A 27,250-nucleotide genomic window follows, 5' to 3' on the forward strand; every position below is an offset into this window, starting at 1 on the left:
ATACATAAAAGAGAGCATGGCCAAGAGCAATATTCCGTATTAATATTGAATACTGTAAAAAGGGACTCAGCAGAGCAGGGGAGGACTGGGACCTTTCAGCCTGGGAGGGGAAACACAAACTAGAGGCCCGTTTCCATGGCAGCCCCAGCACAAATGACGTCAGACACGCACCACACGTGCTACATTGCTACATGCTGGTAGTCAGGTGGAAATACAGCAAGGACACTTCCAGGGCAGTGTGACGGGTAAAGTATAACTGCACAGGCACCGGTGGTCACATAATACATTTGGAGGGATGACAGCAAGAGGTTACCGTTGTGTCCGTCGTTCGTGATTATCGCACGTCGTTACCGCTGCTCACCAAATCAACCACATCGGCCAGAGATTTCCCAGCATCTCAGATTCAACCAATTTCCGACCAAAATCAGTCAGATCGTCAATTGGGCATGCTTGTGGCGGCACCGATTTTCACCCAATCCGATAATAATTATCAAAACAGTTGGTTGGTCGCCGAGACAACAGATGTACCGCCATATTAATTCCCCAAGACTCTCCCCCCCCCACACACACACTTATGTCCATAGAGGTACTGTCCCAACAGAAGAGGGACAGTTGGGAGCTATAATGGTGTGAAAGCAGCGTTTTTTTTTCTATGAACCCTGCAGGCAAGCCTCTGCTCTGCATCTTGCTGTGTACATTTACCAGCTTACACTTGCTCTAATTGCTCTGTAATTGCACCTTTATTTCTCTCAGCCAGCCTAATGTTTCACATTGCCTTATACAAAAACCTGAATGCAGCAGGCACTGTACCAGCCCTAAATCATTAAATGAGAGGCAGCCTGGGGGGAAATTTCCCCCTTGGCTAGTCCTCCCCTGCAGCAGAGATAGAATAGGGAAACTGGACTGTACAGCGGCTTCCTTCTACTTTATTTTTTCTGGCTTTAGGTCCCCAGCTCAGACTATCCCTCTGCAGCCTCAGAAGACACAGCACAGAGCAGAGCAGACGCGCAACTGCAGCCAGGGAACCCTAAGCAGCAGAGACCCAGGACGCATGACGTAGCCGTCACGCTGACGCTCGGCCCACGTCGGTTCCGGAAGTGATGTTGGACAGTGTGTGGCTGTTAGGCAGCAGTACGGAGATAGCCGGGGGAGCGGTGACAGCAGTGACAGGATACTGGTGTCGGTAGCGGCTGCTGGGGGAGCTGCCCCCTCTCTACCTCCGGAGGAACGGGGCAGGGTAAGGACAGCAGCAGCAGCTTCCTGCTATGTGTATCCATATGTGTGCGACCCGTCCATGTATAAGCTATACCCAGAGGCCTGACTGACCCTCCTCAGCTACTGGAAACAGCACGGTGACAGCAGCCTTCAGCTGCCTGTGCTGCCCCTGTGTATGCAGGCAGGCACTAGTGACACTTACATTACTACTTGGGGAGAGGTAGTGGAATAGTGAAGTAGCACATGACGATTGCTGGTCAGTGTTGACAGCAACAGCTTTCTGAAGTTGTCATTGAGGACCCAGGAGACCCCATTCTTGTTATGTCAATATAGAGTTGAGGGAGTGTATATGTTTTGCTCACATCTTCTTTGTATTGTATTCTGTTAACTGTAGGCAAAAAGCTAGGTTTCCTTGGATTGAGAAGCATGTAAAACTTCTTGTTAGGTTGTGCATAGAAATGAAACATTCAACTCTACGTGATTTTTTTTTTGTCTTCTACTTCTACTGAAATTGATGGGGGTTGCACCAAAACTTTGCACAGGGTTACTTTGCACAGCGTTAATCCGATCTGGAAAGGTAATGATGTTAATTCTGAATTAGTAACCCTGTGATCACAGCTATTGCCATGCATGGCAACGCTTTAGTGTCTGAATACTTGGATTAAAGGTGAAACACACTGTAGAGGAAATATGGAATACGCAGTTTTATGTGTGCATTGCTGGAAGGTTGTTGGTTCTAGTCTACTTTAGGCGACAGGGAACAGTTCTCCAATTACAGTACCCTCCTACAGCACTAAGCATTGTGACTGGCCAAGTAGTGTGGGTCTAGTTTACTACACCCCAGTCAAAACCTGGCAATTCAACACAGTGCTGTCCACTCAATCACATTAGCTGAATTTCCCTATGAGGTTTCCTGATGGGTCCCCTAAAGTAGAATAGCACCAGGAGTTTAGTTTTGCTGCTGTTGTAAAATTTCCATCACTATAGTGCTGTAATTTTTATTTTACAGCCAGCTAACTGACAGCTCAATGTACTGCTTAACTCCCATAGCAACAGTGCTGCTTGTATTCTCTTTGGTGTGCTGTTGCCTTTGAATCGTCCAGAAACTTTCACCATGTGCTGTTGCCTTGGAATCGTCCAGAAACTTTCACCATACTGCAGAAGTATTACCACAAAAAAAGCACAGAATTGCATTGCAAAGCGCATTGCATTTGTCTGTTTGCATTTTCCTTTCTGTGGATCACACAGGCTTTTGAATTTAACTGTGTGTGCAGTGGTGTAGCTAGAGATTATGGGGCCCCCAGATGTAGGCATTCTTGAGCACTGCCACCCCTATGGATATGAGTTAATTTTGCAATTTACATTCTCCTGCAATCTACACTGCTTATAGTCTATGGGCACTGAGATAATGTCAGAGGATGAAAGAACACAAGAAGGTTAATAGTGAATACATCAAGTACTACCTGGGCCCCTCTCTGCTCCAGGGCCTCATAGCAGATGCTATGGCTATTGCTACGCCCCTGTGTGTACGTCTCTGCACAATAAAGTGTGCAACAATGCATTTGAAAAATGCAAAAGCGTTAGTGGGAATGCCAATATTCCCTTTGACATAATGCATGCATACATGTTTGCTGTGTACAAGCTGTTATGCATTTTGAACACCTTTGCTAATCCATTGACTGTAGGAAAACTTTTGAACGCTCCGCTGATGGCCAGCAGTTAGATCGCTCTCCGATCATCTGATCAGAGAGAGGATCCATCTGCTCAATTGCCTCCACACAGATTTTCAGTCGATTTCATAATAAAATCTTCAAAAAACCGTGTGCCTACCAGGTCCCTGTTCCCCTGTTAAAGTAATTATATTTAAAGCAGACCTAAAGTGGGACGAGAGGAAAGGTTAACTTCTTTAGCAGTTGGAAGCCTTCTGTAGTCAGCAGAAACATCACCTGTTTTCCCAGAATACTCTGGGAGGAGAATTCTGCACAACTAAACAGCATAGGCTAAACATCACTGGGATAGTATGTATGTATGTGTTTCTGTTGCTGAGACCAGGGTGATTAACATAAAATTGGGTATCCTGAACAATTTACTTCAGTATAATGTTGTTATTGTAAACTCCAAGTTACCAACAAGAGTGGTTTATTAAATCAGAAATTGTCCCATAAATGGCCCAGCATTCCCTTGTGCATTCTCTGCTGCAAAGGAGCAACCCTGTCCTCCCATTGGAGGTACAGTACACGCACTTACACATTTGGGGGACTACAAGGTTAAGTATACCTTAGGGCTGCATAGCCAGGCTGGACCTGTTGCTGGTACAATATCCAGGGCTCCTTAAGAATTGCAGCCATCACTGAATAGATGTGTGGCACTTGCTTCCTGTGAGTGGCTCCCAATACCTCAGCAGGTGGCACTTGCAGCACCAGCCTGAAGAGAGAAGCAGACCATGAGTTTCACACTGACATATGACCCACTTTATACTATATCTAGAGTCCGTATCAAGTAGGGGCAAAAATAACAAAACTAGTTTACTATAACAGAAATTTTATTATATCAGAGATTACTATACCAGGCATTGCTCCCATAGACTTATAATGAAGATTGGCTGGGATCTGAAGAGAGTTTACTATACCCAAATGTTTACTAAACCCAAATGTATTATGAGAGTTTACTGTATATTCCACTCTGTCATTACAGTGCCTCTTTAAAGGACTACTATCGTGAAAATCTCAAAATTTTAAATACGTGTAAACACATACAAATAAGAAGTGTGTTTCTTCCAGAGAAAAATGAGCCATACATTTATTTTTCTCCTATGTTGCTGTCACTTATTGTAGCTAGTAGAAATCTGACAGAACCGACAGGTTTTGGACTAGGCTATCTCCTCATGAGGTAGCTTTGGGGTTTTGTTTATTTTCAAAAGTGCATAGTGGATAGCAGTTGCTCTGTCCAACTGCCAAAAAAGTGTGCAGCGAGCAGGGACTTCAGGCATACTGCTTAATTTACTGATGAAATACAACAATATAAGACATGTTATGCCTGTGAATATATTTTTTGTACTGGTTAACTAGTCCTGTGATTCAAATAACCCAACAACATAAAAGAGCCAGCATATTTTATTCTGTAAAGGTGCATAAACGCATCTGATTTTATGCCCGATTGTCGTTCAAACCGGACGTTTGAACGACTTTTCACTTAAACAAAAAGTCGTTCGGACTCCTTGTACACAGACGACAGAACGTTTGAAATGCTAATTACAGATAATTTACGTGTCGTTTGACTGGTCAGTGGACTAGATCAAATGACTGATGAAACGACTTGTTGTTTGAAAGTCTATTAGTTTGATACCAATAGACTTTCAAACAACAAGTCGTTTATACACTTGTACGGACCTAACTGTCGTTTGTAGACAATTAGTCCATGGATCCGCCAAGCAGATCAGTCAAAACTGCCACTATCAGTCTAAAGACCCTTCGTACACACGCCAAACTATCGTTCAAACGACCGGTTTGAACGACAAGTCGTTCACAAATATCAGCTGTGTGTACTTACCTTTACTCTGCAGCTAATTATCACAGCATGAACAAAGCTCCCTCCAAACCTGCTGATAGGACAGGTCAGCATATAAGTGATACTGCATGTTTTCTGCTGTAATAGAGGAGGTACAGTTAGCAATGCTGTATAGATGAGCCTAATTAGCTTTCTGTGCATCTGTGCCCTACACAGACTCTATAACTGACTGCAAAGAGTTCAGAAGTTAATATCAACCATTTCAGAACCAAGTATTAAAGAAAACCTGAAGTGAGATAAATATGGAGGCCGCTGATGTTTTGCTCCACTGGTGCAGAATGAGCATGCAGCTCAGATGCTCTGTCCCTGATCTGACTCCAATGGTTGCATGCCATTATAAATAAGCCTACATTCACAATGTTGCGTTGCAGTACGGTCAAATGGCACTTTGTAACGTGGCTTGCTGCAATGCTATGTACTACCACCGATGCAACATTCACAGTGTGGCGGGTGAGGTGCAATATAACGGTGGCTAGCATCTTAATGTAGTGTGTTACTGCAAAATGTGTGCATTAACAGTGACAGTGAAGCATACTTTTCATTGGTATTATGCTTCACTGTACTTCACTGTTTACATTGCAATGCGCAGATAATATGCTGCACCTCTCTTTCCCTGTCACAGGGAACACAATGCCCACTGTGAACATAGCCTTAAAGGAAACCTCCAATGAGGCAGCCGTCCTGTGCCCTCGCCGCAGCTCCGATGGCTCCCGGTCTTCTCCGCTGCAGAACCCGACTTCGCCAGGTTGGGTTCCGGGTCAGCGTCTTCTGCGCTGCACCGTGCGGGTCACGTGGTCCGGCCGACGTCATCAGGACAGTACTGCGCAGGCACTTTAAGGCAGCCATACAATGGTCGATTGCCACCAGATCGACCAGCAGATAGATTACTCTGTGATCGAATCTGATCAAAGAGGGATATATTGGCTGCCTACACTGCAAACAGATTTTAAATCGATTTCACTATGAAATCGATTCACAATCTGTGGAGCTGCCGCCGCCCCCTGCATACATTACCTGTCCCCCGCTCTCAGCTGTCCCTTCTCTGCTCTGGGTTTCAGCTTCACTTTACTTCCTGTTGGGGGAAGTTTAAACAGTAGAGGGCGCTCTACTGTTTAAACTTCCCTCGACAGGAAGTAAGTGAAGCCACCCGGAGCCCAGTGCGGAGAAGGGACACACACCGGCGGAACAAGTAATGTATTGCCACTAGCTTCGATCGTCGGACATTCGAACGCCGCTATCGAGGCACTCCCGACCCGCCGGCGATCGACCAAAATTTTCCATGCGGACAGATGGGATTGATTGATTCCGGACGGAAATCGGTTGATCGGTCAGCATTTACGCATCGATTTCACAGCAGATTCGATCAGTGATCGAATCTGCTGTCTATCGGCGGGAAATCGAGTAAGTGTATGGGCACCTTTAGTGTAGTACTACTGAAGTTGAACTTTCCTGGTATCACATTTTTTTTTCACTGCTGTTTGATTGCCTTATTTGTATAGATAACCCCCTGGTTTATTAACCTTTACAATGAAAAAAGGGACCTCAGACAAGTTCTTAGTAGGCCTAGTACATCATATTCTTTATGGACCCTCTATAGGCTGCACTTCTGTTGCTGGTACTTTTTGTGTCAGTGTTGGGATCCAGTAAATGTGCAGCATAAGCTTACTGTACTAAACTAAAAGCCATGAATGTTAAGCTGCGTTAAACCAAGTTAAAACTGCAATAGCCATGGCAAGAAATGTAATTGTAGAGGGTTGTGCAGTTATTTCACGCACCCAGATTCCAGGCAGAGCTATCTTTGTGTGTAAGCTGAAGATTTCATGACTACAATGTGTCATAGTTGCTCTTGTGCTCTGCCACATATAGGACGGGTTTAAGGTGCCAATTAGGGATATTGATTGAACAATCTTACCAAATCTATGTGGTAGAAGGATGAAGTGAGGGAATATACTGTACTACGAACGGTTATTTATTTATTGTATTTATAAAGCGCCAACATATGACGCAGCGCTGATACTTTAGGTAGTCCAATCAAGCATGCAAAGATCTGGGGCTCCACCTGGATTTCTTGCAGCAAGTTGCTAATTTATTGTGCAAATATCACAGCATTAATCACTAATGCTTTAATCCTCTTACACACATACAAGGCATGTCACATGTCGCCCGGCAGGGCTGGGTCAAAATCTGTCAGCCTTTCACTACCCACTGTAACCCAAATATAGGAAAAGTCATTTATTTGTTTACACTGGGAGAAATGTACATTTTATTCGTAATTAAATTTCACAATTTTGTAAAATTTAAAATTGCATACACATGAAGTGTACATTTCTCCCAGAGTCAAATGTAATATAACTTGTTTCCTATGTCACTTACAGAAGATAGTGAAAATCTGACAGCTGTCAGGTTTTGGACTAGTCCACCTCCTCATGAGGGGTTTTCAGTAGGAAAGGGGTAATTGTCTGATATCTTTGTATAGATCCTTTTTGAGGGACTGCTTTTGTAAAGAATAAAGGCGATATTGAGAATCTCCCATGATGAGACCACCATTGAAAGCTATATGGGGTCTGTACAGTACTGGCCTAAAGTTTTGACCGTGACAAATGTTGTGTTTTGCAAACTTTGCTGCTTCAGTATTTGTGGATTATTTTTCTTCTCCTTTTACTTTTCTTTTTTTTAGAATGTGGCTGCTGAAGTCAAAGGCGTAGCAATAGGGGTTGCAGAGGTTGCGACCGCATTGGGGCCCTTGGGGCAGAGGGGCCCTGTAGGGCCCTTCCTCAACTGCAGTTTTAGCTCTCTATTGGTCCTGTGCTCATAATAATCACTTCTATAGATGCTTTGAATATTGGTAATCATTAACAAACTGCTCCCCATCCCCTTCTTGCACCTCTGACACTGTAGTTTTCATTGGGACGTTTTGGTGCGCCGTATCAATTGTTATGTATAGAGTGCTTGGGGGGCCCCATTTTAAAACTTGCATCGGGGCCCACAGCTCCTTAGCTACTCCACTGGCTGAAGTATAAACATTTCATTCATTTCAAAGGCCTTTATTGGCAAATAATCAAGCTTATGCAAACAGTGAATATTTACTGTACTGTCTATTCTTCTGCAGTTTGTGCTGTCCTGCTGGATATCCGTTTTTGGTGCCAAATCCAGACGGTGATCCATTCCTGTCTAGTTTAGTGCTGACCACAGTTTGTGAGCCTGGTTTTTGAGAATCGACCATAGGTTCTCAGTGTACTGTAAATGAGATCTTATGCTGTGCATAGACGGTATGTTTCTGATGGCTTGATTGATAATTTCTGACGTGTCCAATCACTGCCTGGATCGATTCCTGGCTCGATCTCCGTGGGCAGACAATGGGCAAAAACGAAGCGCTGATAAGGAAGTGCCTGCGGGGACGAGCGGGAATCGATCCGCGCCGCTGGCTCGATTCCGGCGCATAAACATACCGTCTATGCCCAGCATTAGTTACCATGCCACAGGTTCAAAATGTCATTGTTCTGATATCTGAGCCACTTTATTACTATTGTCTTGTAAAATGGTGCAGCATCACAGTGAAAATGCACATATAATCATCAAATTGTGCCTGTTTTTTTGGGAGACATTGCTCTTAAAGGACAACTGTAGTGAAAAGAATATGGAGGCCGCCATATTTATTTCCTTTTAATCAATACCAGTTGCCTGGCATCCCTTCTGGTCTGCTTGGCTGCAATAGTGTCTGAATCACACCAGAAACAAGCATGCAGCTAATAACAATAATGACAGAAAGACCTTATCTTCATATGCTTGTTCAGGGTCTATGGCTAAACATTTTAAAGGGCATGGGATCAGCAGGATAGCCAGGCAACTGGTATTGCTTAAAAGGAAATAAACATGGTAGCTTCCATATCCCTCTTGCTACAGATGTCCTTTAAAGCTTGTTATGATACCATTGTTTATTCATAGCAGTGTTGAGCAGAATTGTGAGCCAACTCCTCCGATGAGAACCCTACATACCGGTAATTGGTTCAGGATGCTTTACTATTGCCACAACACAGGACTCATGGAAGCATTTTCCTGCTCTTTATCAATTTTTCCAGGAGTACCAAAAAGGATTCATCATAAAAATAACTTCCAGTCTTCTACTGTTCATGCCTTGTACTTTCTGTAGAATTTCCATCTGCCCTTAGTGTTTTTCTTTGAATGACTTGGCTTCTTTGCCACCCTTTATGAAAACAAGGCTATTGTCCAAAAATCTTTGCCTCGCTGTGTGTGCAGACTCATGTCAACCTGCTGCCAAACACTGAGCAATCTCTGCATTGGTCGCAACACGATATTGTAGCCAATTTCTTTGGAGAATCTAAGTCACATCCACCTGGAGATCCTAGGATAATCCCATAAAAGAATACTTATTTTTTGTATTTTGGGAGAGGGTACTAGGCAAACATAACTTCCCCCAATACTAATGGAAACAATAGGAAATATTCTCACATCCTGTATCAATTAAATAACAAATGGCTGAATAGGATTTATTTTGACAGGGATTTGTTATAACAGCCAAGAGTAATTAGGATGGAGTGGATCATGAATCAGGTCATTCCTAAATATTAAAAATACATTTTCTTGGCAAATTTCGTACATAGACATGATAAAAACAGCAAAAACATTGCATTTCCTTCAATATTCATTTTTTAGACATACACTGATCGAAATGCTGATCGCATATAACCAGGGCTGTGGAGTCTGTACAAAAATCCTCTGACTCCTCAGTTTATGAAACCTCCTACTCCAAGTACTCAAAATTGCTCCGACTCCACAGCCCTGCATATAACTCGATTAATGTTTGCATTCAACCAGTAAATGGATTATCATTGGAAAGCACACTGCTCACTAGAAGTGAGTAGATTCTAAGCAGAATATTGATCTGTATGTATTTTGATCACTCTTGTGTTCAATCGATGCCAAAGCGCAAAAACGTAATATCAGTTTCTGTACAGTTGACTGAAATTTTCTGTCATGACGGATGAAGGTGTTTTAGTGTACCTGGCAATATCAATCACTTTTGAGTGATCTCTCAGCCAAAAATGTGTATTGATTCTCTCTCAATTTGATTCAAAATTGAATTGAAGGGTCAGTCGTACATAGAAATTGATAAGTGTATAGCCAGCTTACATTTACTTTCATTTTTTGGTGAAAGTACAAATTCTCTTTGAATGTTTATTTGTAAAATGACAAATGAGCCACTTGATGTTTTTGCTATGTAGCTCTTCACTGAGAGATGTGCAGTAAGCCAGGATAGGCAGAGGTCCACAGTTCTCTTTTATCAACAAATGGAGACACTGATAGGGCTAAAACAGTCCAAGTTCCAAAGAGTCTTCAGGCTTAATCATTTGCCCGCCCAAGCACTGGATGGCACCGTAACATGATAAAGGAGTGTTTAAATGAATAAATACTTTTGTCACTCAGTACAGGTAAATGAAAAGTATGCTTCACTGCAACTGCTAACGTGCACGCTATAGGGATGTGTAGCACCGCACGGCTAGCGCACCAATGTCATCCTACCATTACAATATAATTGCATGGCATTAGCAACGCAATTATATTGTGCATGGCAACACACTAGTGTAAAAGTAGCCCCAAGCCTTAAGGTAGCCATACACTGGTCGATTTGCCATCAGATTCGACCAACAGATAGATCCCTCTCTGATCGAATCTGATCAGAGAGGGATCGTATGGCTACCTTTACTGCAAACAGATTGTGAACCGATTTCAGCCTGAAACCGTTCACAATCTGTGGTGGTGCTGCTGCCGCTCCCACCTGCCCGCATACATTACCTGCTCCGCCGGCGCGACTCCAGTCCCCAGGTCACCGCTGCTCCGTCTCCGCTCTGGTCTCCAGGTCCCGCATGCTTTACTTCTTCCTGCCCGGCAGGAAGTTTAAGCAGTAGAGCGCCCTCTACTGTTTAAACTTCCTGCCGGGCAGGAGGAACTGAAGCATGCCGGAGACCAGCACGGACACGGAGCAGCGGTGACCGGGGGTAGTCGCGCCGGCGGATCAGGTAATGTATTGCCGCTCTATTGCGTCGGTCACTCGAACACCGCTAGCGACGCGCTCCCTACCCGCGGGCGATCAACGGTAATTTTCCGCACGGAGCGATCGACGGGATCGGACGAAATGGATCGAAATTCGGCGTGTAGCGCGAACAATTGGCAGCAGATTCGATCCCAGTGATCGAATTTGCTGTCGAAACGGCGACAAATCGGGCCAGTGTATGGCCAGCTTAAGTTGATTGAGTTGCACTTCTGCAACAAGCATGCAGGAAGGAAAGTCGCACATTAGAGTCAAAGCATCTGACCTGCATGCTTATACTGGGACATTGGTTTATCTGATGCAGAGAATCAGCAGAAAAGTCGGGTAACTGGCATTGTTGATTAGAGAATTCCTCTCACTTCAGATTGCCTTTAAACATGCACAACTGGAGGCACATGTTAATAACACCAGCGTCCAAGATATCTTGTATACCCCTAATACATGTCATAGCAATTCCTATTTGTTGTAATAAAGATAGGCTTTAATGTTGGCTTACTACTATACTGAAACAACCCTAAAGGTGGCCATACTTGGTACAATTTTTCAATTAGATTATTTAGTTCGATTATTCTGTTAGATCGAATATAAAGATTTTTCCAGCATGTCCGATCATTTTTCCCGAAAAAACGGGATAATCGTTCGAATTTCTTGATCGAAAAAAAAAATTTCAACTTTCATTCAATTCGATCATTCAGATCGAATAAACGGGAAAATCAAACATTTTTATTGTATCGTGTATGGGCAGCATTAGGCTCAACACACACCATACAATCTTGGTTGTTCAATCTTACCACTTTCATGTAGTATAAGAGCTTATCCATTCAATCATTCAAGGTATTTTCAATCTGTTGGCCCTTATACTATATAGATTTGGTAAATCTGTACAACCAAGATTGTATGGTGTGTGTTGAGCTTTAGGCTTTGTTCACATCTAAAATCGAAATTGCTGACGGCAGCGATTTTTTTTTTTTTTTTTTTGGTGTTCTTTTCCCCCTCCCGGCACTCCACTGCGCAGTAAGATTTTCTGCAAAGCACTTTTGCAGAGCGATTTTGCTTTTTCACTTTGTGAACTCTTTGACCCGGAAAAGAATAAATACAATGTATTAATTCTTAAAAACGCGAATGCAATCGCGGATAAAAAAAAAACCTATTTGTGAGCATTTTGCTTTTTTCCTATACCTTCCATTGTAGCACAATCGCCCCAAAAATGGTACGTGCAGCGCTTTTATGAACGGAAAGCAGATGAAACGTGCTTATATGAACTATCCCATAAGGATTCATTGCACAAGGTATTTTAGGGCTTTTTTCAAAGTTGCCGGCTTTTCAAAAAAAAGTGCAAAACACCCTAGGTGTGAACAAGCCCTCAATGTGCCTGCAAGAGCACACAGCTCTAATCCACCTTCCATTCCCCCTTTTGTTTTTGTTTTTTTGTTTCGTTTTATTTGTAGAGTGTCCATGTACTTTTTTTTTTTTTTTTCTCTTGTTCTTCTCATCATGTTCTTGTCTTAGGCCTGGTGCACACCAAAAACCGCTAGCAGATCCGCAAAATGCTAGCAGATTTTGAAACGCTTTTTTCTTTTTCTGTAGCATTTCAGCTAGCATTTTGCGGTTGTGTGAAGCGTTTTTGGTGTAGTAGATTTCATGTATTGTTACAGTAAAGCTGTTACTGAACAGCTACTGTAACAAAAAACGCCTGGCAAACCGCTCTGAAGTGCCGTTTTTCAGAGCGGTTTGCGGTTTTCCTATACTTAACATTGAGGCAGAAACGCACCCGCAATCCAAAATCTGCAGCAGCCCGGGAGTATGCGTTTCTGCAAAACGCCTCCCGCTCTGGTGTGCACCAGCCCATTGAAATACATTACCCAAGCGGATCCGCACCCGAAAGCGGATCGCAAACCGCAGCAGAACCGCTCTGGTGTGCACTAGGCCTTAGTGTCTTGACTAATTTTATTTTTTATTTTTTTTAATACAGGATAGCAAAATAACAATGAATGCAGTCACATAGCATCTGCTTTGCCCCATAGAGGGACAAAAAGAAAAAAAAAGATGGAGAAGCAAGTAAGGCAGCCTACAGTAAACTGTGGAAGACAGACTCCAGCTCATCCTTGCAATAACACACCTGAAAGGAATTCAGCAGATTTTCCTCGAACAGGAGACAGTAGCCTATCTGTCAATTTAAATATAAAATCAACGGTTGAGCAGAATGGTAAAGAAACACTACAATCAACATCACAGTTGTTTAGAAATCAGAGATTAGATGTGTCTGAGCATAGCTGCTTCCATGAATTTGAGACCGATTCCCAAAACCAAGACACAGCTGGTGATGTTTGGACTAAGGAGTTTCTTTCTGAGTCATCTGAAGAACTTTTGATAGGTGCTACTTGCAACAGCTGTGAACATCAAGGAGAGGGTACGCGTTGCCCTGGTTGTGGTTCATCACAATCCTTGCACTTCAATTGTGGGTTGATCAGCGAAGACATAGGATCAGTTGGTGGACCATATGCTGATATCGGTGATACCTGCAACCAAGACTTGCATGATTACTCTTGCTACCAGCAGCAAACCTTTGACAAGGAAGGAGGAGAAGATGATGGTTTTGGAATAATAGCAGAGGAGGATTCTTACAAGCCTGCTGGTGGTAAAAGAGGAGGCCGTAAAGGAAAATCTCGGAACAATGCAAGGGATGATTCCAGAAAGGAGGGCCGACAACCTCAGTCTTCTAGCGGCAAGCACAAACTAGGCCGTAAAAAGAACCATGGGGAAGGGAAACACCAACTAAGAGCCTTAGTTCCTCAACCTTTGCTGCAAATCTCAAATTACTGTATTCACGGACTTATAGATTGGCTTATAGGTTTGGTACTGTTAATTGGAGAATGTGTAGAATCACTTGGAACACAGCTATATATGAGGTTATGGTTACCTCCTCATGACCTTGAAAGCTTGAAAAACCAGCTGTGGACCTGTGGTGTATGGGTGCAGCACCGTGCTAAAGATTTATGGAGTTTTCTTTGCTCTTGTGGATTATGGATTATACGTGTGGTAAAAATGTTATGTACTCTTCTACTCTTGCTGTTTATGCTTTTAGTGCGTTATGCTCAGCAGTCTTGGAACTATATTAAAAAAGCAGGAGACAAATTTGGTGCAAACAGCAACTGGCGGTCGTGGATTTCAACAAAATTACGGCGAGTTTGGACCCTAGTGATGCAAAGCAGGATATATAGATGTTTGGTCAATTTGCTACAAAAATGGACTGGTAAGTTGTGGCCTTCCAAATCAAGGACAGATAGAGACACAGCAAAGATTTCATCTGGAGGTACAGGAGGTCGTTTCCAGGCTAAAGATGAGGTGGAACGTCTGCTCACCATGGCTGACATTCCTGAGGATGAGCTTAATCCATTTAAGGTGTTAGGGGTGGAGATGGACGCTTCTGATGTGGAGCTTAAGAAGGCCTATCGACAACTTGCTGTCTTGGTAAGTAGTGGAAAGTATTTTCTGAACAGTGAAAGTTGTTTCTTAGGCAATTTAGCAATTTTAATGTTGATTAATTACATTATATATATATTTTTTCCATTAGTTATTAAATACAAAGGAAAAAGATTTTATTCATTCTTAGGCCTCTTGCACACTGCATACATTTCCGATTCCGCTTTTTAATCTGTTTTTACATCCGATTCAGATTTTTAATCTTTACTGCATGCTGCGTTTTTGATCCGTTTTTCTGTTAAATATATTCAGGGAAAATCGGAATTGAAAATCGGAAACGGAATCGGAAAACGGATTTGCAGTGTGCAGGGAGCCTAAATATGTCAGTTTGTTTCCCATGATCTTAATATACAGAGTGCTTAGGAGAAAAGTCACCAAACTCCTCTCTTCAGCCGCTGCTGCCTCCTGCATGCCTTGATGTCTTCCCGAACTGCCAGTAGAGAAAAGATTTGCATTGATGTGAATGAGGAGCGCTTTTTAATAGGTGCCACTATTACATGATACAGTTTGTGATTTGTAAAGCTCTTGCTAATGCAATGCTATGGGTGATTTTTCAAAAATCACATCCCTCAAGTGGGATCACACCCATAGCATTACATTAGCAAGAGCTTGTCAAATCACAAACGCTCAGGAAAGGGATGCTTGTGTGTTTCAGGCCTTGCAGTTAGAAAAAAGGAACTTGGGTAGGATTGGAACTGTACATGCACATGTCTTTTCAAGTACCCTTTAAATACAACCAAAATGTAAAATCTCTAATTTGTTCACTCATACTCGTTTTCACTAACGTTACATTTTAGTGAAACACTTTAAATGATTTATCATGGAAGAAATGCAGTTATATGGGAAATGGCAAATACTTTCTCTTAAGGGAGTTGCTTTTTAAAGTACCTCTGGAATGGATAAAACAAACAAACAAAAAAAACTATTAGTAGCTTTAAAGTGGACCAGAACTCTTGCAGAATACAGAAGGAAAACAGAAAAATGCACCCTGTATGTATTTAGAGAGTTTAGCCTGCCTAATTCCTCGTCATTTGTGTTTAATCACACATTTTAATTTGTCTGCTTCCATGAATCAGGAAGTAGAAATAGTGCAGATTTATTTTAGGATTTGTATCAGCTGTAGCAAAGAGAGGTTTTTTTGTTTAAAGGTTATGCTGTTGCTAATATTTAGAGCAGAGAGGATGTTCTGAGTTCAGGTCAGCTTTAAAATTGGCTCAGCTGAGGGGTACTTTAAAGGGTAAGTGCAGTAGGAGTGAGTTATCAATTGTCCTAGAGACATGCATTCAAACTGTACATGGCCTCCTTCCCTGGCTTGCATCAGCAGGCTACACACTGAGCTGGTGCATGCACAGTATAGTTTGCAGGCCAGTAAACTGATAATCTCAAGGCCACAGTCTTTATTTGTGATCGCATTCCAAGCAGGGAGGATCTGTCACAGTTTGAATGCATGTTGAGGGTGGGTGGGATGGATAATGCACCTTTACTTTATAGTTCTATTACCAAGTTTAGCACCATAAAACCTTATCTACTATAACTGGTTGAAGAATGGGGTTCCACAGCTTTTTGGCCTTTCATGTGACTTGCTTTGTTTTGGCAGGTACATCCAGACAAGAACAATCATCCTCGTGCAGAAGAAGCCTTTAAGGTGCTGCGTTCAGCATGGGATACGGTTAGCAATCCAGAGAAGCGGAAGGAGTATGAGCTGTAAGTACAGGATATGGGAAAAATGAAGTCTGAGCTTAACCTCCTTAGCAGTAACCCTGAGTCAGGCTCAGGACAGAAAGATGCAATTCAGAGCAATAACCCCCGACCATGGGAGGTGTGTAATGTGCAGGGCTGACTCATATCTATCTAACAGTATGATTATTAGGGTCTAAAAGCTTGTGAAAAAATTGCACCGCTTTAAGACAGTAAAATCTGGAAATAATCCTACCGCCAAGGAGGTAAGTATTGTAAAAATGGCTAAGCTGTCAGGGCTGTCTGTAAATTCCTGACCTGTTCTTTAGTAACACTTATCCGTTACTGCCAGTGGCCTCTCACAGTGCACTGGAACATATCGCTTTCAGACAGATACAATATTTTTACATTTTTTTTGTTTTTTTGTTAAAGGAATCAGGCGATTTGACAAAAATCTGCTTTACTCAATTGGGGCTTTCTCCAGCCCCTTGCAGCCGACTGTCCCACGCTGTCACCTCAGCTCTCTGCCGATGCCCTGGTTTCGCTGCACGGTGCAGCGGACGACCGCTAGGTCGCCCTTACTGCGTACCGCTGTCAATTACGGCCATGCTGTCCGTGGCTTACTGCACAGGTGCAGAACTACTGCGCCCCTGCGCAGTAAGCCACGGACAACGTGGCCGTGATTGACAGTGGCGCTTGGCATAGTAAGGGCGACTTCGCGGTCGTCCTCTGCACCGTGCGGCAGCGGAAAGCGGAGGTGACAGTGTGGGACAGTCGGCTGCAAGGGGCTGGAGAAAGCCCCAGATGAGTAAAGCAAATTTTTGTCAAATCGCCTGATGATTCCTTTAAGGTATGATTTGTTTGGTTTTAACTGTCTGTAATGTGTATCCACTGCTGTACAGCGCCAGAGAAGATGCTGGTGCTATATAAATCTAAAACAATATTAAAAAATTATTTAGCAATTTTTGAAATGAGTAATAATTATAGTAGAGTTGGCTGAAATGAATCAGTGAAAATAAATTGATGCCATGGAAAGGAGGAATAGTGGTTTTGGACTGCTTTGAGCAGTTTTATTAGATTTCTAGTTTTATTACATTTTCCCACAAATCCTCTGAAAAATACAAGAGATCCAATGTAGTGCATCAGTAGATCAGGAAGTGTCCACCTTATCTGACAGGTCCTGGATTCAGCGCTTGGCGTGTAATGTAATTGGAGAGCAGTTTCATGGGACATGTTTTATAGCACAGAGTGTAAGAGGTGAATAGCGCCCAGGCGTCTTCTCGCCTACACAAACTGGTGAACAGCACTTGTACCTTCTAATCGCATGAAAAAAAAATGTCTAATATTTCAGAGACTTTTGGCTATTATAGAAAACGTAATGTATTCTATGGTTACAAAGTGGTGGCATTGATGTACTCAACATGTCTTCACCCATGTTTCATAATGGAATGTGATTTTTGTATTTGTAAATGGGGAGAATAATAACTGTTTTCCTTGTCTAGTAGCAAAAAGTTTCTGTACTGTTAGCCAAACATTATCACTTTTACAAAACTTAGATTTTCCTGGTCTACAAAGGGTTTCAGAAAATGAGGCGGACCATGGCAGAGGTTAATACAAGACAAATATTCTAATTTTGCAATGCAGAAAACCATTACCACACTGTGTGCATTGCAACACACGATTCTGGCAATGAATTATGTTGTAGCTGGATTTGTTTTTTGAGTTTTGACATTGAAAAACATCTGGAGCAAGATTCCAGTAAGAAAAGGAACCTAGTAGTAGGAATTCCTTATAGCGATGATAGCTTTTGTACCTCAAATTGTACGTATTGCTGAAGACTCCCTCTGCTCACCCTTGAAATGAGTTCTGATTCCACTCCAGGCACAAATGTAGCCAGCTATACTGGGCAGGATTTAACCACTTGCCGACCGCCCACTGCACAGGGGCGGCCGGAAAGTGGATCCCGCAAGGACCGCCGCATGCACAGAGGCGGCGGTCCTTGTACGGGCATGGGCGTAGCGATCGCGTCATCCGTGACGCGATCCTCCGCCGGGTATCGATGGCCGGGGATTTAGCCTCCAGCTCGCCGGCCACTTAGCAGCGCCGGCGGGCGGAGGAATAGAAATCTCCGGCGATCCATGAGTATAATAGGCTTTGTAATGTATACAAAGCCTATTATACAGGCTGCCTCCTGCCCTGGTGGTCCCAGTGTCCTAGGGACCACCAGGGCAGGCTGCAGCCACCCTATGCCGCACCCAAGCACACTGATTTCCCCCCCCCCCGCCCCCTGATCGCCCACAGCACCCCTCAGACCCACCCCCCAGACCCCTGTTTGCACCCAATCAACCCCTAATCACCCATCAATCACTCCCTGTCACTATCTGTCGACACTATTTTTTTTTTATTCCCTAAACAGCCCCCTGCTCCCTCCTGATCACCCCCCCCCCCTGTGTACTGTATGCTTCTATCCCCCCTGTAATAACCCACTGATCACCTGTCAATCACCCCCTGTCACTGCCACCCATCAATCGGCCCCTAACCTGCCCCTTGCGGGCAATCTGATCACCCACCCACACCAATAGATCGCCCGCAGATCCGACGTCAGATCACCTCCCAAGTGCAATTACCCATCAATCACCACCTGTCACTGTTATCCATCAGATCAGACCCTAATCTGCTCCTTGCGGGCACCCAATCACCCGCCTACACACTCAGATTGCCCTCAGACCCCCCCCCCCCTTATCAATTCGCCAGTGCATTATTTACATCTGTTCTTCCCTGTAATAACCCACTGATCACCTGTCAATCACCCATCAATCACCCCCTGTCACTGCCACAAATAAATCAGCCCCTAACCTGCCCCTTGCTGGCAATATGATCACCCACCCACACCAATAGATGGCCCTCAGATCTGACGTCAGATCACCTCCCAAGTGCATTGTTTACATCTGTTCTCTACCCTAAACACCCACTAATTACCCATCAATCACCCCCTGTCACTGCTACCCTTCAGATTAGACCCCTATCTGCCCCTAGGGCACTCAATCACCCGCCCACACCTTCAGAACGCACTCAGACCCCAGCCCTGATCACCTCGCCAGTGCATTGCTTGCATCTATTCCCCCCTCTAATCACACCTTGAGACACCCATCAATCACCTCCTGTCACCCCCTAGCACACCTACCCATCAGATCAGGTCCTAATTTGTCCCATGTGGGCTCCTGATCACTCGGCCAAACCCTCAGATCCCCCTCAGACCCCCTTCCGATCACCTCCCCAGTGCATTGATTGCATCTATTTTCCCCTCTAACCACCCCCTGAGACACCCATCAATCACCTCCTGTCACCCCCCTAGCACTCGTATCCATCAGATCAGGCCCAATACAACCTGTCATCTAAAAGGCCACCCTGCTTATGACCGGTTCCACAAAATTCGCCCCCTCATAGACCACCTGTCATCAAAATTTGCAGATGCTTATACCCCTGAACAGTCATTTTGAGATATTTGGTTTCCAGACTACTCACGGTTTTGGGCCCGTAAAATGCCAGGGCGGTATAGGAACCCCACAAGTGATCCCATTTTAGAAAAAAGACACCCCAAGGTATTCTGTTAGGTGTATGACGAGTTCATAGAAGATTTTATTTTTTGTCAAAAGTTAGCGGAAATTGATTTTTATTGTTTTTTTTTCACAAAGTGTCATTTTTCACTAACTTGTGACAAAAAATAAAATCTTCTATGAACTCACCATACACGGAATACCTTGGGGTGTCTTCTTTCTAAAATGGGGTCACTTGTGGGGTTCCTATACTGCCCTGGCATTTTAGGGGCCCTAAATCGTGAGGAGTAGTCTAGAAAACAAATGCCTCAAAATGACCTGTGATTAGGACGTTGGGCCCCTTAGCGCATCTAGGCTGCAAAAAAGTGTAACACATTTGGTATCGCCGTACTCAGGAGAAGTAGTATAATGTGTTTTGGGGTGTATTTTTACACATACCCATGCTGGGTGGGAGAAATCTCTCTGTAAATGGACAATTGTGTGTAAAAAAAATCAAACAATTGTCATTTACAGAGATATTTCTCCCACCCAGCATGGGTATGTGTAAAAATACACCACAAAACACATTATACTACTTCTCCTGAGTACGGCAATACCACATGTGTGGCACTTTTTTGCAGCCTAACTGCGCTAAGGGGCCCAAAGTCCAATGAGCACCTTTAGGCTTTACAGGGGTGCTTACAATTAGGCACCCCCCAAAATGCCAGGACAGTAAACACACCCCACAAATTACCCCATTTTGGAAAGTAGACACTTCAAGGTATTCAGAGAGGAGCATGGTGAGTCTGTGGCAGATTTCATTTTTTTTTGTCACAAGTTAGCAGAAATGGACATTTTTTTTTTTGTCACAAAGTGTCATTTTCCGCTAACTTGTGACAAAAAATAAAATTTTCTATGAACTCACCATGCCTCTCAGTGAATACTTTGGGATGTCTTCTTTCCAAAATGGGGTCATTTGGGGGTATTTATACTATCCTGGAATTCTAGCCCCTCATGAAACATGACAAGTGGTCAGAAAAGTCATAGATGCTTCAAAATGGGAAAATTAACTTTTGGCACCATAGTTTGTAAACGCTATAACTTTTAACCAAACCAATCAATATAGGCTGAATGGGGTTTTTTTTTATTAAAAACATGTTTGTCCACATTTTTCGCGCTGCATGTATACAGAAATTTTACTTTATTTGAAAAATGTCAGCACAGAAAGTTAAAAAAAAACATTTTTTTGACAAAATTCATGTCTCTTTTTTGATGAATATAATAAAAAGTAAAAATCGCAGCAGCAATCAAATAGCTTTAAAAAAGAAAGCTTTATTAGTGACAAGAAAAGGAGCCAAAATTCATTTAGGTGGTAGGTTGTATGAGCGAGCAATAAACCGTGAAAGCTGCAGTGGTCTGAATGGAAAAAAAAGGGTCTGGTCCTTAACCCTCCTGGCGGTTTGCTAAAAAATCGCCAGGGGGGAGCAAATCTTTTTTTTTTTTTTTATTTTTATTTTTTTGTTTTTTTATGTAGCGAGACAAAGTCTCGCTACATGATAGCCGCTGCTCAGCGGCATCCCCCCAGCCCCTCCGATCGCCTCCGGCGATCGGCGATCAGGAGATCCCGTTCAAAGAACGGGATCTCCTGGAGGGCTTCCCCCGTCGCCATGGCGACGGGGCGGGATGACGTCACCGACGTCATCGACGTCGTGACGTCAAAGGGGATTCCGATCCACCCCATAGAGCTGCCTGGCACTGATTGGCCAGGCAGCGCACGGGGTCTGGGGGGGGGGGGGGGGCTGCGGCTGCGGATCGGCGGGTAGCGGCGGCGATCGGGCACTGCACGCAGCTAGCAAAGTGCTAGCTGCGTGCAGCAAAAAAAAAATTATGCAAATCGGCCCAGCGGGGCCTGAGCGGTGCCTTCCGGCGGCATAGCCCGAGCTCAGCTCGGGCTTACCACCAGGAAGGTTAAGGGGGGTAAAGCCTACAGTCCTCAAGTGGTTACATTTTCACACCATAGATCAGTGATGGCTAACCTTGGCACTCCAGCTGTGATAAAACTACAAATCCCATCATGCCTCTGCCTCCCCAAGTTATGCTTAGAGCTGTCAGTATTGAATTGCCTCATGGGACTTCTAGTTCCACCACAGCTGGAGTGCCAAGGTTAGCCATCACTGCCATAGATCATTGCAGCTAACTCCCTGGAGTCCCAGCAGTCTCTTCATCTACATCCTGATACCAGCCTGTGTATGCGGTCAGGACATGACTGCACTCAGGAGCATGGTGATCATTTTCACACTGAGTGTAACGACAACTTTCCTTTGGCATTATCTGTACTGCATCTTGTGAACTTCAACCAGACTACCAAGTACAGTGATGTAAAGAAAAGCAAATACAGCCTGTGGAAATTCTTAGCTTTTTGAGTATAAAGATATTTGATTTTCAGTTCAAATACAGTGTTCTTCCCAGAATATTTTCCAGCCGGGTGGCATGAAAAAGTAGAAATAACAAACGAACACACTACCAGTATATGCCGTTCAACCACCTGATATTTAATATAGATCAAAAAGTTTTTTCAACCCTGATTAATCGTAGTTGGGTCTGTGAAAAAGGTTATATATATATATATATATATATAGCACACCATTATTATGCACAATTTCTCATTAAACGGGGTGTTGCCCCACAATGTCTCAAACAGTAAGTCTCAGGGGACCGTACACAGACCAGAATATAACTAGTTAACCATGTCACTCCTGCACGTGGGGGGAGGCGGGCACGGACACCTACAATGCCAAAAGATTAAAGCATCTAATATGCTAATTGCCTTGTCAAACGTGTCCGCATCACCCCCCGCGCAGTACGTCCTGAGGAAGTCCCTGGGCGGGGCGAAACGCGTTGACGTAGGCCTGCGTCACGCGCTGAGATGTGCCTCTCTGCCCTCCCGCCGGATCGGAGCACGGTGCCCGCAACTATGGCGTATACCTTCAATGACTGGACTCCCGCTTGGTCGGGGTAACATAAGTCTGAGGCCCTGAGTTTGATACTCCCGCAGATAAACACTATGGATATTGCGGTTAGCTGGGCAGGCTAAAAACAGTCTATGCGAATACTGCATTTCGTATCAACGGAGGAGGTGGTAACTATGAGAAACAGTGCATATAGCATCTATATCCACAAAGTTTATGTGTATATCCATCTATGGTGAAGCACTACATGCATGAAATCCTTGACGTTGTGATATATGGCTTGGCTGGAATATTGAACTGTTTTGTCGGCATAGGCCTACAAATTTACACTACAACAATTTGGCTAGGTGCACCAGCCTTACATGGTCTGAAAAGACTCTTGAAAGAATACAGTGATCCTTCTATGACGATCTCTTTTGATGTGGAACTCTGTTTCATGCAATTGAATCTTGGAAGCAGGACCTGCTGTGGGATTTGTTCACATATACCTTTGTGGACTGTGTTCTCTAATTTCATGCCATTTTTTCTATGGGTGACGACCCATGCAATTTAGTAACCTTATGTGATTGTCTGTATGCAGGGCATGGTGTTGTGATTGCGGGGGGGCATAGGGGGGCTTTGGGGGGGGCACATTTTTTATTGCTGTTGACCACTGTGATGTTAGCGCGGGGGGTGATGCGGACACGTTTGACAAGGCTATTAGCATATTAGATGCTTTAATCTTTTGGCATTGTAGGTGTCCGTGCCCGCCTCCCCCCACGTGCAGGAGTGACATGGTTAACTAGTTATATTCTGGTCTGTGTACGGTCCCCTGAGACTTACTGTTTGAGACATTGTGGGGCAACACCCTGTTTAATGAGAAATTGTGCATAATAATGGTGTGCTATATATATAATCTTTTTCACAGACCCAACTACGATTAATCAGGGTTGAAAAAACTTTTTGATCTATATTAAATATCAGGTGGTTGAACGGCATATACTGGTAGTGTGTTCGTTTGTTATTTCTAGTTTTTTGACCAGTGCATGTACCCACTTGTTTTGCACACATTAGCATGTACACTTTTGGTGTAGTAGGTTTTTGTGGCATGAAAAAGTAGCCTGGTGGGGAAGATCACGTTGGGTGCTACTCAGGGGGGGTCACACTGGTTGCTACTGGGTGATGAAAGGATCACACGGCGTGACCGGGAATCAGGCTGGGGGCTATATGGTGGCGAGAGTGTGTGTGTGTCTGCTTCTAATAGAGGAAAGGTGGGAGTCTCAAACATAGTGATGCTATTGGGGAGGGGCATTCTCAGTCAGGGTGCTGCTGGTGGATTTGAAGACCTCTCTGACCCCCCTATCTGCCAACAGCACTCTTGAGAATGTCCCTCTCCAACAGCATTGCATCTATGAGACCTTTCCAGCCAAGGTGAGACCCCCCCCCCCCTTCCTCTATTAGCAGCAGCCAGTGTGAACCCCCTTTCCTACCCCATATAACACATTGAGCAGGGGGTTGATATCAGGTTTGGGACTAATTTGTACCCTTGTGCAGCCTCCGTACCCAGAGCCAGATTAAGACTAAACTGGGCCCTAGGCAAAGAAGCAGCTTTGGGCCCCCATGTTCATATCACCGCTTACTGTTGGCCTCATTCGCACAAACACATGAACCCTTTCTACTCTCTATGTTCATGATTACCAGCAGCTCTTTTTTTCTGATGTGCTGGAGGGGAGGATGTGGGTAATCATGAAAATGCAGTTGCCACCTTTAAAAAAGATGTTTTCACAGAGCTTAAGTTAACAGAGCATCCAGCAGCCATATGCAGTGATTAAAAACAAGAGGAAGAGCATACTTGTTTGTTTACCTATTGGAAGCAGTACCATGTTGGCCATCAGTAAAAGCAAGGAGTTTTGAATCAGGATGATTCCATTTATTGGCTAACTTAAAGGGACTCCGAGCTCTACTTAAAAAATAAAATAGTACTCACCGGGGGCTTTCTTTAGTCCAGCGCTGGTCGGGAGGTCCCACGACGGCGTCCTGGCTCCTCTCCTAGGCCCCGCTCCGGAATGGCTGACCGGCCGCAGCCCGGGCGACACTCTGCTGAGTGTCGGGCTGTTCCTTCCGCGTATGACGCGGCTGACGTCACACACCGGCCGCCTCGCGTCATCACGGTGGCCGGCGTGGCAGTACGGCGCATGCGCGATTAAAGCGTGCATGCGCCGTACTGCCACGCCGGCCACCGTGATGACGCGAGCCGGCCGGCGTGTGACGTCAGCCGCGTCATACGCGGAAGAAGGAGCCCGACACTCAGCAGAGTGTCGCCCGGTCTGCCGCCGTCCAGCCATTCATTGAGAAAAAATAAAATAGTACTCACCGGGGGCTTTCTTTAGTCCAGCGCTGGTCGGGAGGTCCCACGACGGCGTCCTGGCTCCTCTCCTAGGCCCCCTAGGAGAGGAGCCAGGACGCCGTCGTGGGACCTCCCGACCAGCGCTGGACTAAAGAAAGCCCCCGGTGAGTACTATTTTATTTTTTAAGTAGAGCTCGGAGTCCCTTTAAGTTAACAGAGCATCCAGCAGCCATATGCAGTGATGAAAAACACACATACGACGACGAACGAACTTTTAATTGACGAAAGAACGACCTAAGTAAAGTTAGCTTTTTAAAAGGTGTGTAATGATCTGATCGTTAGAACGAACATTACATCACGTAAAGCAACTATTGCGCTTGCGCGTAAAATTGAAAAGTTCCATGGAGAAATAGTGAAATGTGCATGTCAAGCCTAGTACGAACGACAGTTTCCAACGATGTACTACTTTTGCAAACGATCGTCGTTGGAAAAAATCCGCCAAGAGAGATCGTTTCGTTTTTAACGATCTAGCGCGTCCGTCATTAGACTTAATGGTCGTTGGCTGCTTTCTTTTAAACGATCGTCGTTTGAAATGATCGGGGAGCGATTGTTTCAAACGACTATAGTCACATGTGTGTACGCACCTTTAGAGATGAATAAACAGTAAGCTTTTGGCTAATAAGCCTTCATCCAAGAAGCTTGCTGTTTATTCATCTCTAAGTTAGCCAATAAATGGTAACATCTTGATTCAAAACTCCTTGCTTTTACTGATGGCTAACACGGTACTGCTTCCAATAGGTAAACAAACAAGTATGCTGTTCCTTTTTTTTGTTTCAACCTGTAATATTTTGCAACATGAATGGACTGTGCTTAACCACTTCCTGTCCCTATGACGTGAAAGGCTCTGGGGAGAATTATAAAGAAACATTACCTACCGCCGCCCGCAGCCTGCATGTGTACACCACTGCCGCCCACAGCCTACATGTGTACACACCAACTGCTACAATTTGTGCATGTATAACATTCTTTGTTTACTATATAGGATAGCCTTATGCAGACAGGACAGTGTTGGTCTTCATTTTTTGTCTATTAAGTAAAATATCTAAAGAACAAATAAACTATTCAATGCAAATACGAGAGATATATCTCCTTGCAGTGGCCAGGCTAGGGAAGTATACCTGGAATTTGGGATTATGGAGCTTGCTGCTGCAGACCAACCAGAAGATAAATTTGTTACAGAAGAACTGAAATATTGTTGTTGTTTTTTTCCTCCCTAGAAAACGTATGTCAGAAACTGAACTGGCTAAATCCATGAATGAGTTTCTCACCAAGCTGCAGGATGACTTAAAGGAGGCAATGAACAGCATGATGTGCAGCAAATGTCAGGGAAAACACAGGTACTAAACTGCTGATCAGTTAACCAGCCAGCAGCTGTGTAAATAACCCTATGAGAGGTATACCTAGATTGGGCCTGTAGGTTTAAAGAGCTCTTTACAGAACAGGGTATCCACCTTCTAAGTACTCCACTGATAAATTATTCCAGATAGCTTGAAGACAACTGAGGTGATTTTGTGAGTAAGTGTTATACTGCACATGATACCTTCATTTCATTTGTATAGATACCCTTTAAAGGGATACTGTAGGGGGGTCGGGGGAAAATGAGTTGAAGTTACCCGGGGCTTCTAATGGTCCCCCGCAGGCATCTAGGTCACCAGGGGCGTACTGCGCAGACACAGACCATACTGGGCCTGCGCAGTACGCTCCTTGTGCCATCAGCGGGAGGGAGGACACGGCAACGCAGGCGCAGTGGTTTTCAGACTTAAAGAGAATCTGTATTGTTAAAATCGCACAAAAGTAAACATACCAGTGCGTTAGGGGACATCTCCTATTACCCTCTGTCACAATTCCGCCGCTCCCCGCTGCATTAAAAGTGGTTAAAAACAGTTTTAAAAAGTTTGTTTATAAACAAACAAAATGGCCACCAAAACAGGAAGTAGGTTGATGTACAGTATGTCCACACATAGAAAATACATCCATACACAAGCAGGCTGTATACAGCCTTCCTTTTGAATCTCAAGAGATCATTTGTGTGTTTCTTTCCACCTGCATCTCTCATGCACTGAAGTTTCAGGCTGCTCTTTTCTTCCTGCAAACAGCTTTGCCCTTGTCTGAATTTCCTCAGTATGTGAAAGCCCAGCCAGCTCAGAGGACGATTTATCCAGCTTGTAAAAGTTGAGAGAAGAGAGAAGCTGCCCTTATCTAAATAATACACAGGCAGTGTGCATAGAGGGGCCTGAAAGGGGGAGTTCATAGCAGAACCACAACACTGAAGAACTTGGCAGCCTTCCAGACACAGGCCGACAAGTCTGACAGGGGAAAGATACATTGATTTATTACAGAGACTGTG

The 27,250-nt window shown here is 44.1% G+C and overlaps 1 protein-coding gene across 1 annotated transcript in view; it reads left to right on the forward strand.

Annotated features, from left to right (window-relative positions):
- Positions 1 to 1,099: 1,099 nt before the first annotated feature.
- DNAJC14 (DnaJ heat shock protein family (Hsp40) member C14) overlaps positions 1,100 to 27,250 on the forward strand; it is a 46,042-nt gene continuing 19,891 nt past the window's right edge. Inside the window, exons 1-4 of the mRNA XM_068267585.1 lie at positions 1,100 to 1,237; positions 12,825 to 14,323; positions 15,933 to 16,039; positions 26,121 to 26,240. Of these exons, the coding sequence (XP_068123686.1) occupies positions 12,899 to 14,323; positions 15,933 to 16,039; positions 26,121 to 26,240 (1,652 nt within the window). The 5' untranslated portion in view covers positions 1,100 to 1,237; positions 12,825 to 12,898. The remainder of the gene's footprint in view (positions 1,238 to 12,824; positions 14,324 to 15,932; positions 16,040 to 26,120; positions 26,241 to 27,250) is intronic.

Source organism: Hyperolius riggenbachi, chromosome 2 (genome assembly GCF_040937935.1).
Source record: "Hyperolius riggenbachi isolate aHypRig1 chromosome 2, aHypRig1.pri, whole genome shotgun sequence".
NCBI classification, from domain to species: domain Eukaryota; kingdom Metazoa; phylum Chordata; class Amphibia; order Anura; family Hyperoliidae; genus Hyperolius; species Hyperolius riggenbachi.